The sequence below is a fragment of the Loxodonta africana genome, chromosome 17, assembly GCF_030014295.1.
Source record: "Loxodonta africana isolate mLoxAfr1 chromosome 17, mLoxAfr1.hap2, whole genome shotgun sequence".
NCBI lineage: Eukaryota > Metazoa > Chordata > Mammalia > Proboscidea > Elephantidae > Loxodonta > Loxodonta africana.
The window spans coordinates 9,614,606-9,630,279 of NC_087358.1; the positions used below are offsets into that span (position 1 = coordinate 9,614,606).

Genomic DNA, 15,674 nt, shown 5'->3' on the forward strand with positions numbered 1-15,674 from the left:
AATCATAATGCTCTGTTCTTCATATAGTGCAGCTTCTTGGATTATTTGCTCAGCATACAGATTGAATAAGTACGATGAAAGAAAACGACCCTGACACACACCTTTCCTGACTTTAAACCCTTGTTATGTTTGAATGACTGCCTCTTGGTGTAGGTGCAGGTTCCTCATGAGCACAATTAAGTGTTCTGGAATTCCCATTCTTTGCAATGTTATCCCTAATTTGTTATGATCCACACAGTGGAATGCCTTTGCATAGTCAATAAAACACAGGTAAACCTTCTTCTCGTATTCTCTGCTTTCAGCCAAGATACTTCTGACATCAGCAAAGATATCCCTCCTTCCATGTCCACTTCTGAATCCAGCTTGAATTTGAAGCAGTTCCCTGTTGATGTACCACTGCAACTCCTTTGAAATCATCTTCAGCAAAATTTTACTTGGATGTAATATTAATGATATTGTTCGATAATTCCCGCATTCTGTTGGATCGCCATTCTTTGGAGTGGGCACAGATGTGGTTCTCTGCCAGTCAGTTGGCCAGAGAGCTGTCTTCCAAATTTCTTAACATAGATAAGTGAGCCCCTTTAGTGCAGCATCTGCCTCTTGGTTGAAACATCTCAATGAGTATGCCATCAATTCCTGGAGCCTTGTTTTTCACCGTTCCCTTCAGTGCAGCTCGGACCTCTTCCTTCAGTACCATTGGTTCTCGATTATATCATATTTTCAGTTGTTCTGTGTGTTGCCATTTTCTCTAAGTTGATCTAATTAATATTATTACCAGCAGTTGATATTGTTCTGTTTAATTTTTACCAATCTAATGGGTACAAATTTGATATGTTGTTTTATTTTGAATTTCCCAGATTATTAATGATTTATTTATTAATGTTTAACATAGGAAAATTACAAGTATGTTTGTAAATAGCCTATCATTCCCTTTGCCTGTTTTTTTTTGTTTGTTTGTTTTATTCTTTGGCTGTTTTTTTTTTTTCATTTTTTGGCTGTTTTTTTCCTCCCTGTTGATCAATGTTGCATGTATATTCTCAATACTAATGCTTTGTTCCATACTTTGCAAACATATACTAGTGTATTTCTGGTGTGTGTGCATGTTTTTTGAATTGCTAATGACTTTATTCATTGAACACAAGTATTAATTGTGATGTAGTCAAAGTTATCTGGCTTTTCTGTACTGGTTTCCTTCACAATGTCATAAAAACGTTCTCCTATATTTTCTGGTAAGAGTGATAATTCTTTATGTTTTAGTCTTTAAGCCATCCGGGTTTTATTTGAATATACTGTGAGGTAGAGATGTAATTTTACTTTTTTCCATGTTGAAAATCATTGGCACTATCGGTTATGAAATCAGGATTTTGAAAATCCGTAACTTATTGAACAGTCAAGTCTGTATCCCACTCCATCACATACCAAGTTCTCATATGTGCATGTGTATGTTTTTAGACTCTCTGTTCTTTTCCAATGACTTACATGTCTTTTCTACACAAATATAATACCATTTTTAATTGATATATATTTAAATATTGATATCTGGTAGTAGAATTCTGCCTTTAGTTTTCATTTCGCTAAATATCTTGGCTGTTCTTACATGTTAAACATCCATATTAATTTTGTAATCAGCTTTCCAGGTCCTGTGAAAACTTTCTGTTGGAATTTTGTTTGGGAATGCATTGGTGTCACTGATTAATTTGGGAGAGAATTGTTCCCTGTGTATATTGAACTTTATCTTTCGTTAACATTTTTTCTTATTTCACCATTTAGTTGAGTGTCTTTTTAGAAGTAAATCTGATACACAGTTTAAGTTTTGTCAGTTGTCATATATCAGTCACTCTGGTACTGTACAGAAGTTTCTTCACCCTAAAAATTCCCCCGTATTATCTTCTTTGTTGTCATACACACTCCTCCCAACCTCTGGCCTGAATCTATTTTCTGTTCTATAATTTTGTTTTTTCTAGACTGTCATATTAATGAAATCATACAGTGTATAGCCTTGTAGTCTTATGCTTAGTAAAATTTATTTAAGGTTAGTTTATGTTGCAGTGTGAGTGAATAGGTCATTCCTTTTTATTGCTGAATAGTATTCCATTGTGTCAATATACCACAATTTTTAATCCTTTCCCTTGTTGAAAGACATCTTGGTTAATTCCAGTTTTTAGCGATTATGAATAAAGCTGTAGTAAACATTCCTATACAGACTTTTTTGTGGAACCGTAAGTTTTCAATTAACTTGAGTAGATACCTGTGAGTGCTATTTTTAGGTTATAAGTTAAGCCTATATATAGTTCTGCAATCCCACCAGCCACAAATGAGAGCTCAGCTGCTCTGCATTCTGACAACCATTTATTAGTGTCTCCTTTTTTTTTTTTTTTTGCATTTTAGGTATTCTAGTTTTTTTTTTTAGAGCTAGCTTGTTGTGGTTTTAATTTGTGTTTCCCTAATGACTAATGAAATTGAATGTTTTTTCATGTGCTTATTTGGCATCTGTACAGTTTTGGTGAGCCGTCTGCTCATATGTGCTTTTTTTAATTGGGTTGTTTGAGGTTTTTTGTTGAATTTTAATAGAACATTTAATTTTAATGTTCTGTGTGCAAGCCATTATCAGATTTTTTATTTGTCTGCATATTCCCCACTCTGTGGCTTGTCTTAACAGTCTTTCAGCAGTGCCTTTTGTAGAGCAAAAGTTTTTAATTTTGATGAAGCAGGGTTCATCAGTTTCTTTCTTTCATAGATTGCGCTTTTGGTGTTAAACCTAGAAAACTCATGGCCAAGCTCAAGGTCATACAGGTTTTCTTCTATATTTTTTCCTAGAAATTTTATTGTTTTATGTTTTACATTTAGGTCTGTGACCCACTTTGAGTCAATTTTTATGGAAGTTGTGAGGTGTGTGTCACAAGGGTCATTTTCTTTTTTTGTGGATGAATGACCCGTTTTCCCAGCATCATTTGTTGAAAAGACTATCCGTTCTCCAATGCATTTTCTTTGCACCCTTGTCAAAAATAATTGACTTTATTTTTGCATCTGTTTCTGGCCTCTCTGATCTGAGCCACTGATCTGTGTGTCCATCCTCATATTAGTACCACAGTCTTGATTACCGTAGCCCTGTAGGAAGCCTTGAAATTGGTGGCATGAGTCTTCCAACTTGGTTCTTCCTTTCTAGAATGTTTTGCTTAATCTAGTTCCTTTGCCTCTTCGAGTGCACTTTAGTATGATATTAAACGTAGGGTTTGTTGTTGTTGTTACACACCCTTTATTAAGTTAAGGAAATTTCCTTCTTTTTCTAGTTTGCCAAGAGTTTTCATTTGGAATGGATGTTCAATTTTTTCATCTGTTGAGAGAATCATGTTTTTTCTTGTTCAGCCTTATTAATATAATGTTAACATGATGAATTATATTTAATGATTTTTGAATGTTGAAACAATCTTGTATTCCTTTGATAAATCTCATTTGGTTGTGATGTACTATGCTTTTTATATATTGTGAATTGATTTGCTAATATTTGATTCATTGTTTTTGTCTGTTTTCATGAGGGATATTATCTTTGGTTTTATTTTCTTGAAATGTCTTTGTCTGGTATTGGTATTAGGTTATTGCACGGCCTCATAGAATGAGTTGGAAAGTATTCCATCTTCTGTTTTCTGGAAGAGATTGTGTAAAATTTGAATTATTCTTTACATGCTTGGTAGAATCCACAAATCTGCTGCTTAAGTGAGGAGTCCAAATTTTAGGTTTCTTAGTGCTGATTGAAGCTACCTTATAACTTCTCAAAGCAATAATAAATCGTTGTAGAAGTATTTGGAATTGACTGTAAGGCAGTGGGTTTGGTTTTTTTTTTTTTTTTAATTCTCTTAAACCAGTGACTCACAGTCTTTTTACCAACTTAGATTGCCAGAGGTATCGCTACATTTCCATCAGCAGCAGAGGTTCATAAAGGCTGTTACTCTCTTCTGGGTGGGGCAGAGAGGAAAGAAAGGCCCATCAGACTAGGAATGGGAGATACAAGTAGATTTATTTCACTTTAAGATGGTTCTAGTATGCCGGCCTGCCTAAGAGGCATATTCGTCTTTTGAGAACCAGTATCCCGAGTTATTCTTTGGAGAATGTAAACGTTATTATGTAATTTTGTGAAGTGATGCTAACCAACTCTCTGATCCTTTTGTAGCATCAAATTATAGCCTTCTATTTAATGAATGATTATCTTATCCATTCAGAGTAATTATATAATGAAATCTGTGACAGCCGGAACTCGACAGGACTGCCTTGTTTTTCTGGGTCTCACAAGTTTTCCGCCTTTGACAGGGTGCAGTCTTAGCACTTTTTTATCACTCTTTCGTAGTGGAAAATAGTGTATTTGAATTTTCTTCCTCTGACAGCTTTCTGCCTTAAAGAGTTTCCAGCTTTCGCAGGTTTCACTGTACTGTAAATTTATCCAACATGTAATTTTAATAAAAATAGACTTATGTTAATACTACCTTTTGAACAGATAGCTTTTTCTGGGGAAAGAAGAAACAGAAAAATACAAGAAAGATTTTCACCAGTTGATTTATTATTTGAGCATTTTGGTTTGCAAATCTAAACCTACTTAACTACAATTTAAATTTTATATTAATACATTTCAAATGGACAGAGTAAATATGGATTTAATAAACATTTGTCTTTATTAATGAATAGCTAATAACTTTCCAGAACTGATAATGGAAATTGGTTATGTGGAATTGCATTTCTTTTATGAGCTATAAAAAGGTATATGACTTTATAGCCTCAATTTTTGCTTAGCCACCAACTGATTGCCTTTTGAGTGGACATTCAGATGTATTTTTAAATTGAGCTATATGAAATTGAAAACTCCTTAAAAGATTTTCAATTTTGTCAGATTACTGTTATTAATAAATAACTTAGTTCAACATGCTATCTTTCCTTATAGTATTTGCCTAAGAAATTAGCAAATTAAATTTTAGCTTGGGCAGCAATGCTAAATGCCCGTCTGCACATCTGAGCGTAATTCTTACGTTTTATTTGAAAATAGAATAGGCCAGGGAATAGTAACTCTGTAAGTATACCTAGTTTAAGGCTGAGGGAGAGGGATAGGAGGAAAGGGAGAATAAAAAGAGTAATAAACTATTACATTTCTCTGTCCCCCTGATCTTTACCCCCTTTCTCTGTTATGTTTAGAATTGCAAAACTGCCCATGTGCAAACCTGAATTAAAGCAAAGACACATAGCATCTTCAAGGGAGTTTGCTGAGCAGTAGATTAAACGGATTTCCTAGCCCTTAAAATAATGCGCAAAATGGTTGAGGCACAACTGATAAGAATGTCAGTCCGGAAGCTGGAAAGAACCTTAGCTATCTTCTCACATATAGCGTATATATTATTGTATCATCGAGGTTGATACCTTTTGAAAAAATTTGGTGACTAGTGTTTCTTACTGGAGTAATCTCCAGAAGTGCATATTATATTTGCCCTGCATAAAATAAAAAATAGAAAGGGGAAAATTGAGTACCTAAATTTGGGTAATAACTACTTTAGGCAACTTAGTTTTTGACAGTTGCAGCCTGTTGCAAGAACAAATATTAATTTGCAGCCTTTGGTATATTTTAATCATTTAGAAACGTGAGGAAAAATTTAATTACCTTGTTTAAGGCACTGGGTTTTTGTATCCTTTGCCTCTACTTTCTGCTCTCTGCTGTTGTCAGCATTCTAGTTGCCCTACATCTAGACAACAAGCAAATGAATAACATTTGCTGGTTTAGCAAAGCTTGTGGAGCTCCATCCTCTGTAGGAGTACAGATTTGTTGAAACTTGACAATACTGGATCCTCTGTTAATTAACTCATGAGACAGGCTGGGAATGTTGCCATGAGTAATTAAAACAGTAGTCCTGAGAAAGTAGTCAGAAAGTCAGAAGGTGGTCATCGAGCAAATTCTGGTTTCTTGATAGAGTGTGTAGGCAGACTATAAATGGTACCCTCAAGTAATATGTCATACTGACTGAACAGCTTCAGTAATTTATTCTGATGTTTTAATATACTCATCATACTGAATTTAAAACAAGATGTTTAACTAAATATTTTCTTATTTTATCAAATACATGTTTTGAACAGAAACCGAGCTCACGGAAAATGTACTTATCTGGCTATGGTGTGGAGCTAGCAATAAAGAGTACAGAATACAAAGCGCTGGATGATACCCAAGTTAAAAGTAAGTTTTTTATTTCTGAATTTGAGTGGAATGAAAATTAGTAGACTTACCTACTTTTGTTTTTAAAAAAATCTAATGAATTTAATCCCACATATGTTAATTTGAAGATGGAGATGGGAGCGAATGTCTTCCTACTTAGTTTGGAATTTAATTCTAAATGGAAATAAATGTATTGAGCTTAATGGTATTGTGTCTGAAAAGTAGAGTGAGTATATTATTTTGCTTAGATCCAATAGCTTTCCAACCATTTTTAGCAACACATAAAAAATGTAAACTGAGGTAATCAATGCTTATGGCTAGAGTTGACAGACCTAAGAGCTTAGACTGGCCCAGACTCTACCCAGCCACTCTGGGGTGTAAGGGGATTGGTAGCTGGGTCAATCCGTAACCCATCAGTGACACACTGGCTTAGGAAGCTTTGTCTGAAGTATTTATTTGTAATGACATTAGAATGATGGTTTTTTTTTTAAGGAAAGTGGAAGAGTCCTGTGAATTATTTATTTAGCTGAGGTAGATTAGATTTGTTGTGATCTATAAACCAGTCTTCATCTATAGTTGTTCTGTGAATCCTAGCTCAAGATAAGAGATACTCTGGAGACCTAAAGAATTTTCATTTGTAATCTGGTTAATCTAAAATTTACTTATACCTGATTCTTGATTAAGAAAGAATATTTAACTCATTCTTAAAAATGTACTCAGATTTGGCTCCTGCTTTAACTTTGTTTTTCTATTCAGAGCTGCTGGTGAAGGCCCTGTCTTGATCACAGACTTAGCTCTGCTGCTCCTACCAGAAGTGCTTCAAATAAAGATCTGTATTACTCTAAATACTTTTGGTTAAAGAGCTACTGAAAAACTATAGTAAAAATAATAACGTCCAGATTTTATGTATTTCTGTCTAAGCTATATATACCTTTACAGTGTTTTATAACTTGTTGTTAGGTGCCATCGAGTCAGTTCCGACTCATGGCGGCCCTGTGCACAACAGAACGAAACACTGCCCGGTCCTGCGCCATCCTCACAATCGTTGTTATGCTTGAGCTCATTGTGGCAGCCACTGTGTCAATCCATCTCATTGAGGGTCTTCCTCTTTTCCGCTGACCCTGTACTCTGCCAAGCATGATGTCCTTCTTCAGGGACTGAACCCTCCTGACAACATGCCCAAAGTATGTAAGACACAGTCTTGCCATCCTTGCCTCTAAGGAGCATTCTGGCTGCACTTCTTCAAACACAGATTTGTTCATTCTCCTGGCAGTCCATGGTATATTCAATATTCTTTGCCAGCACCACAATTCAAAGGCGTCAGCTCTTCTTCGGTCTTCCTTATTCATTGTCCAGCTTTCACATGCATATGATGCGATCGAAAATACCATGACTTGGGTCAGGCACACCTTAGTCTTCAAGGGGACAGCTTTGCTCTTCAACACTTTGAAGAGGTCCTTGGCAGCAGATTTTCCCAGTGCAATGCGTCTTTTGATTTCTTGACTGCTGCTTCTATGGCTGTTGATTGTGGATCCAAGTTTTATAACTTAGTATCTTAATAATCATCCTTGGGCTTGTAGCATTTTCTTTAAGAGTCAGATGGTCACATATGTGTTAACAGATTATCTAGTAAATTCTCTCAGATCAACCTTTCACGTATCTTTGGACTGTATCTTCCCTCCTCCATTTTCATGCCACTCCATTCCTTCTTATTTTTCTTACCTGCATGCGTGTATTGGACTTTTGACTGGGCTTCTCTCTGGTCTTTAGCCTTCAGTGCTCTCAGCATGAATTAATCAGTCCAGTCTCCACAGTGCTTTCAAAATGTACTTCTTAGGAACATCTGACTAACTCCACTGGCTAAAGCCCTTTAGTAGTCCCTGTTACCTGCCTCATAAATTCAAATTCCTATAGCACAGCAAACAAAGCTTTTTTCAGTATCCCTCTTTCTGCTTTATCACCCTCCCCTCAACCCTCTCTCGTTTGTACCCTCTGGTCCTGCAGCACTGAACTACTGTATAGAAAAAGCTTCTCCCTCCTGAATGCCTATGTGCTCTGCCAAGCCTTTATGAGCTCTGTACTTTGCTCCTTTTGCATGTGCTCTTCCTCCTGCCTGAAATCCCTCCTCCCACTCTCTAACCTCTTTTGTTGTATCTAGGACCTCATCTTTTAAGACTCAGGTACCAGTCAGTACCTCTGAGGTGACAGGTGTCTTCCTGCTCTGTCAGAGGATGAGTTTTCCTTTTCTTTATTCTGTATAATTCTACTACCTGCTTTACAAAAGCTCTTCACACTATTAAAAATACCTATTTATTTGCCTCTCTCTTTTTTTACCAAGCAGGGTCTGTCAGTGGCATAGGGAAGGTAACAAGTGCCCAGAGGCAATTTCTGAGTTGCACCCCTCCTCCAATTTAAAGATGAATAGACGTTGATAGCAGCAAGTAGTCAGCAGAAATGCCTACCACCTCTAGACTGGCTGCCTTCGTCAGGTGCTTTTCACATTTGTTGTGACTCAGAATGTCATTTCATGCCTCGTCTGGTGCACCGTTGGACTTGCACCCAGAGGCAAGCATCCCCCCTCCTCCATCTGCACCCCCCACAGACACACCTCTGGAATCTGTCATGTCTCTCTTCCTGGTGTCTGTCCTGATAGGCATCAGGCATGATAGTAGGCAGTCAGTAATGTTTGCACAGTGAATGAAAGGGAGGAAAAGGAAGACTGGAGTAAAGCACCCGTGGGTTTTAGCTGTAGCCCTAGAGATTCTGACCTTCAGAAGAGAGAGAGGGAGAAGTATACTTGATGAGCTGGGCCCCTCTGATAGTCGGAGAGCAGCTTCTATGCTGGGAAGATCAGAGGTGGTTATAATGCCAAAGTACCCTTCACATACATGATTTACCACATGGTATATTATATTGTAATTATTTGGTAAGTAAAGGAGAAGGGAAGGAAAATGACTATAAAATATGCTTATTTTTTGAAGTCAGAAGTTTTGATTTATTTTATAGGAACCTATAAGACTCCTTGCTTACAGGTATTGAAATATGTAAGAACTCCTATTTGTCGGGGATTGGGTTCCTCAGCCTGGCTTAAGAGGTGAACACAGAATTTGTCCCAGGCACTTGTGTTTATCACTTCTAGTTATAAAGCAGAACTTGATGATGAAAAAAACCTATCAACTATTAATTAAGATGATTAAATATTTAATAATCAGTCAAGCCTGATTAAAAAGAGAGAGCACACTCAGGAGTTATAAGCACGTGTACACATGCACGTGTCACTGATCTGGTCCAGGAAAGAAGGGGCGAAACAAAGGGAATTAATTTGAGTTCTTCTGATTCTTGATTACATAATCCTTTTCTAGCCTGGAAATATTTTTATTTTGTGTTTTTCAAAATTTAGCTGTGAATAATACTGTAGAAGATGAGACTGAAGCAAGTGAAGTTCAAGGATTTCTCTTTGGGAGACTAAAGTAAGTCTGAATACAAATAAAATTGGTATTATACTCAAGTTTGGTTTAAAGGAATTGATTCAGTGTGCTATGTTGATACATGTTTCACATTTCTTTTTTATATACAGAATTCTTTATTACAGAAGTAACAGAGCTAATGTCAAAAACTTTGGGAGAGCAAAAAACCACAAAATTGTAAAACATTATTGTTAGTTGCCATGAAGTCAACTCCGACTCATGGCGACCCCAAGTATAATAGAGTGAAATGTTGACACTCCTGCACCGCCTTCGGTATTGTTGCTATGCTCGAGTCTGTTGTAGCTACTTGTGTTTTGAGTGCCTCCTAGCACAATATCAGACAATATTCTGTTCTGATCCATAGGGTTTTCATTGGCTGATTTTTGGAAATTGATCACCAGACCTTTTTTCCTGGTCTGTCTCTGGTTGACTCTACTGGTATTCAAAATACCGGTGACACAGCTTCCAGCATCATAGCAACACACAAGCTGCAACACACAAGCTGCCACCACAGTACTACAAACTGGCAAATGGGCGGTGGGAATTGTAAAATAGCTGCTACGAATTCAACAATTACTGCTGTTCTAGTACAGGTCTTTCCGTACCTATTTATAGTAACAGATAAATGCATCCGTGACATGCTGTTTTGTGCAGTCAAACCAGATTGTTCAACTGCTATTTTCATATCCTGTGGGATGTGCCATTATTTACTAAAACAATCGCATAGAATGAAACTTTAGGTTATTTCCTTACCTTTCCTTGGTATTTTTATACACAAATTTGTGTATACCTCTCATTTTTTAACACAAATTCCTGAGAAAAATTAATAAATACATATGTACTTCTTGAAATTTTTGATGCATATCTCCAAATTTGTCTCTGTGAAATTATCCTAATACATACACTGCTTCCAGTATGTGGGTGTGTCTATTTCCCAGAACGTTACTCACCGTTGACACTACTTCTTTGAATCTTTGTTAATCCAGTACATGGAAATGATTTTTTTTTTTAAGCAATTCTGCATTTATTTTACCAGACTAAACTATGTTGTAATTTGTAGTCAAAAACAGTTAAATATTGGAAATTTATTAATAGCAATATTAAACTTGTTTTCATATTTTCATTGGTTTTTGAATTTATTCTTGGATAAATTGCTTATTCCTAGCCTTTGCTCATTTTTTCTCGTTGTGCTCATCTTTTTTTATTAATTTAGAACAGCTTTTTGCAAGTTAAACTTCTGAGCCGTTGCACTATGTTGAATTATTCACCATTAAAGCTTATTTTTATTTCTTAATCTTAAAACTGGAAATTTATTCATTAGTTAGAGCTGTTTTACTTCTTAAGTTGAGCATTAGGACTCGATTTCTGATACTCACCATCCGTGGGATAACTAGAAGAATATTAATTGAGATCTCAGAAGCCTATGTTAGGTCTGTTAAATATACGGCTCTTTCCTTTTACGCAGACCAAATTATTTGTCCCACAAATAAAGGCTGAACATTCAGAGAATTGGCTAAACCTTGAAAACACGAAATGACAAGCATAAACCAAGGAATAAATTACCAAATATTTATTAGCCTGTAGCTTTTTTTTCTAACCTTATTATTCATTCAGATTATATGGTGGTGTCACTGTATGAATTAAAACTTTCTGTACTTGGAAGTAGTAACTTGTTTTGCTTAAGCCCATTTTAACATTCTGGCTTAAAAGTCAGGTAAATAATAAACATATATAATCAGATTTGTTTAGGAAGTGTTTTAATTTGAAGAGAACAAATAATAAAATTAACTTTAATTTTGTACATCATTTGTATTAATTGATCCAATTTTAATTTTTCAGTTAATTTAAAAATGTTAGCAACTCATTTATGTACTCAGTTTATTTTTTATCTTAAGTTTATTGATATATTTTTTAATAACAGTTTTAAGGTATAATTAATCTATCATAAAATTCACCTTTTTAAACTATACAATTCATTGTTTTTTAGTATATTTACAAGGTTTTGCCACCATCACCACTATCGAATCCCAGAATAGTTTTATCACTCCTAAAAGAAATCCTGTATCTATTAGCAGTCACTCCCCATTCCCTTTGCATCCCAACTCCTGACAACCACTCAGCTACTTCCTGTCTGTCGATTTGCTTAATCTGGATTTCTTATAAATGGAATCATACAGTATGTGGCCTTTTGTGACTGGCTTCTTTCTCTTAGCATAATGTTTTTAAGGTTCACTTATGTTGTAGGATACATCAGTAAGTCATTCCTTTTTAGTGCTGAATAATATTCCATTGTATGGATATAAAAAATACTCCTTTAATATTTTATTAATGGGCTTCTTTTACAGTGTTGTATTTAATCAGTTTTAAAATTGATTAGACACCTATTGTGCTGTCCCAGTGGACACCTATTGTGCTGTCCCAGTGGACACCTATTGTGCTGTCCCAGTGGACACCTATTGTGCTGTCTTGACATAAACTGTAGCACCAGCTGAAGGAGCAGAGCATAGTTGAGACTATGGAGTCAGATTGCCTGGGTTGCTATCCTGATTCTTCCATTTACTATTTTTGTGATCTTGAGCAATTAATTTACTTAATCTCTGTGCCTCAGTTTCCTTGTATTAAAATAGGGCTACTAATAGTATCTATTAGGCTATTATGGGGATTACATCAGTTATTTATAAAGTGCTTAGAACAGTTCATAATAGATAGTAACCCTATATAAGTGCTTGTTAAACATGAATAAAGGAAATAAAAGTTACAAAAATCATGGATAATATTGTATCTTTAGGATGAAAATAAAAATTATTTTTATGGCTGAATAGGAAAGACAAGACTTCCCTAAATTTCTGTGCCACAGATTGCCATTTTGAAAACTTTTTAAAATCTGAGCTTAATTTTTTACACACATGTAAATAACCTTTCAAAAATTAAAATTGTGTCCCCTTTTTTCTGGCAAGATGATAGAAAACAAGGAATGGGATGGTGTCTGCTCTCTAAATACTTCTCAGTGGGCATGGCTGTGGTCCTATGTGCGCTTTCCCTAATTTACAAGAAGGGAAAGTTTGTGATTCGCCTGTAATGGCAAAAATTAAGAAAAAAGGAATTTTTTATTAATATCTTTAGCTCTTCATGGAAAAAAAATGAGTTTTTTAGCTTTTATTCTAATATTACGAAAACAACCAAACCCATCGCTGTCAAGTTGATTGGGAGGTTTCCAAGGCTGTAAATCTTTACAGATCCTGACCGCCACATCTTTCTCCAAAGGAACAGGTCGGGGGCGTAAACTGCTGACCTTGCAGTTAGCAGCCTAGCGCTTAGCCACTGCGCCACTAGGGCTCCTCTTATTTTTATATTATGTGGTGTGAATATTCACAAACCACACTAAGGAGGCAGGTTTTCTTGGAGAGTAGATAACCCCATAGAGCAAGGAGAACGTTTTTTACTACTTGGCCTGTATACTTTGGAATATAACTCAGTGTAAATTATCATACTCTCCATAAATATTGCCCTTGCTCAGATTTTAATCAGCCTTGATCATTTTCAAAATGTATTCCGACATGGCAATAAAATCGCAAGATATTAACACTGTAATATACTTTTAATCATAAGATTAATGCATTTTTTTAATACATACGTTCTGTATGTTTACTGTTTGTTTTGATTTTTAAAATCTTCATTTCTACCTACTATTGGCTGCTAATCAAAGGGTCGGCAGTTCGAATCTGCCGGGCGGTCCTTGGAAACTCTATGGGCCAGATCTGCTCTGTCCTATGGGGTCGCTATGAGTCGGAGTCGACTCGACGGCACTGGGTTTTTTAGTTATTGTTGATAATATGTTTAATAAATTGTACTGATTGCTAGTTTTTTTAAAAAGAATTTTATTTAAATCTGAAATGACACCATGCTTTGATTTCATGAGGGATAAAGATTATAGCTTAACTATTGCTATGCGTCGGAATTGACTCGGCGGCGGCAAGTTTGAGCTTTTTTTTTAATGCACAGTAATATGCTATCCTACTGCATTATTATTTGGCTGTAAAGGATACCTGAATAAAACAAGAAAACAAACCCATTGCCGTTGAGTCAGTTCTGACTTATAGGAACACTATTAAAAAAACCCATTGCCATTGAGTTGATTCCGACTCATAGCAACCCTATAGGACAGAGTAGAACTGCCCCATAGAGTTTCCAAGGAGCGCCTATGCGGATTTGAACTGCCAGCCTCTTGGTTAACAGCTGTAGCACTTAACCACTACGCCACCAGGGTTTCCAGCAACCTTGTAGGACAGAGTAAAACTGCCCATAGGGTTTCCAGGGAGTGGCTGGTGGATTCGAAGTACCCACCTGTTCGTTAGCAACCAAGCTCTTAACCAGTGTGCACCAGGGCTCGTGTTTAATACTAGGCAAAATTACCTTATTTTGGTTTTTATAAGTATCAAAGATGGAACTTTGTGAAATAGATTTTAAGGTTGATAAGAAGCATTAATATCTTCATTAGTTTTTTTAAAGTACTTTTTAAATTGTGCTTTAAGTGGAAGTTTACAGTTCAAGTTAGTTTCTTATACAAAAATGTATACACACATTGTTATGTGACCCTAGTTGCTCTCCCTATAATGTGACAGCCTGTATTTCCTTTCTACCCTGTATTTCCCATCTCCATTCAACCAGCTCCTGTCCCTTTCTGCTTTCTCATCTCACCTCAGACAAGAGCTGCTCATTTAGTCTCATGTATCTACTTGAGCTAAGAAGCACATTCTTCACAAGTATCATTTTATGTTTTATAGTCCAGTCTAATCTTTGTCTGAAGACTTGGCTTCAGAAATGGTTTTAGTTTTGGGCTAACAGAGAGTCCGAGGGCCATGTCTTCTGGAGTCCCTCCAGCCTCAGTCAGACCATTAAGTCTGGTCTTTTTACTAGAACTTAAGTTCTGTACCTTACGTTTCTTCTGCTCCGTCAGGGACTCTCTGTTGTGTTCCCTGTCAGGGTGGTCATTAGCAGTAGCCAGGCACCATCTAGTTCTTCTGATCTCAGGCTGATGGAGTCTCTGGTTTATGTGGTCCTTTCTGTCTCTTGGGCTCATATTTTCCTTGTGTCTTTGGTGGTCTTTATTCTCCTTTGCTCCAGTAGATTGGGACCAGTTGATGCATCTCAGATGGCCACTTGTTAACTTTTAAGACCCCAGACACCACTCACCAATAGTGGGATGCAGAACATTTTCTTAACAAACTTTGTTAATGTCAGTTGTCCTAGGTGTCCGCTGAAACCATGGTCCCCAGACCCCTGCCCTTGCTGCTCTATCCCTTGAAGTGTTCAGTTGTGTTCAGCAATCTTCCTAGCTTTTGGTTTAGTTCAGTTGTGCTAACTTCCCCTGTATTGTGTGTTGTCCTTCCCTTCACCTAAAATAATTCTTGTCTACTGTCTGGCTAGTGAAAACCCCTCTTTCTCCCTCCCCACCCTTGTAACCATCAAAGAGAGTTTTCTTTTGTGTTTAAACCTTTTTCTTGAGTTCTTATAATAGTGGTTTCATGTATTTGTCCTTTTGTGACTGACTAATTTCACTCAGCAAAATGCCTTCCAGATTCATCCATGTTATGTTTCGAGGATTCATTGTTGTTCTTTATTGTTGTGCAGTATTCCATTGTGTGATTATACCATAATTTGTTTATCCATTCATCCGTTGATGGGCACCAAGGTTGTTTCCATCTTTTTGCTATTGTGAACAGTGCTGCAGTGTATATTGGTGTGCATATATCTCTTAGTGTAAAGGCTCTTACTTCTCTAGGATATATTCCCAGGAGTGGGGTTGCTGGATCATATGGTAGTTCTATTTCTAGCTTTTTAATTAAGCACCAAATCAATTTCCAAAGTGGTTGTACCATTTTACATTCCCACCAGCAGTGTATAAGTGTTCCAGTCTCTCTACAATCTCTCCAACATTTATTATTTTGTGTTTTTTTGGATTAATGCCAGCCTTGTTGGGGTGAGATGGCATCTCATTTTAATTTTGATTTGCCCGTTTTTTA

General features: G+C 36.3%; 1 protein-coding gene across 1 annotated transcript in view; it reads left to right on the forward strand.

Moving 5' to 3' along the window:
• The window catches only part of UGGT2 (UDP-glucose glycoprotein glucosyltransferase 2), a 186,039-nt gene that overhangs the window by 36,614 nt on the left and 133,751 nt on the right, over positions 1 to 15,674 (forward strand). Inside the window, exons 6-7 of the mRNA XM_003409644.4 lie at positions 6,109 to 6,205; positions 9,585 to 9,654. Of these exons, the coding sequence (XP_003409692.1) occupies positions 6,109 to 6,205; positions 9,585 to 9,654 (167 nt within the window). The remainder of the gene's footprint in view (positions 1 to 6,108; positions 6,206 to 9,584; positions 9,655 to 15,674) is intronic.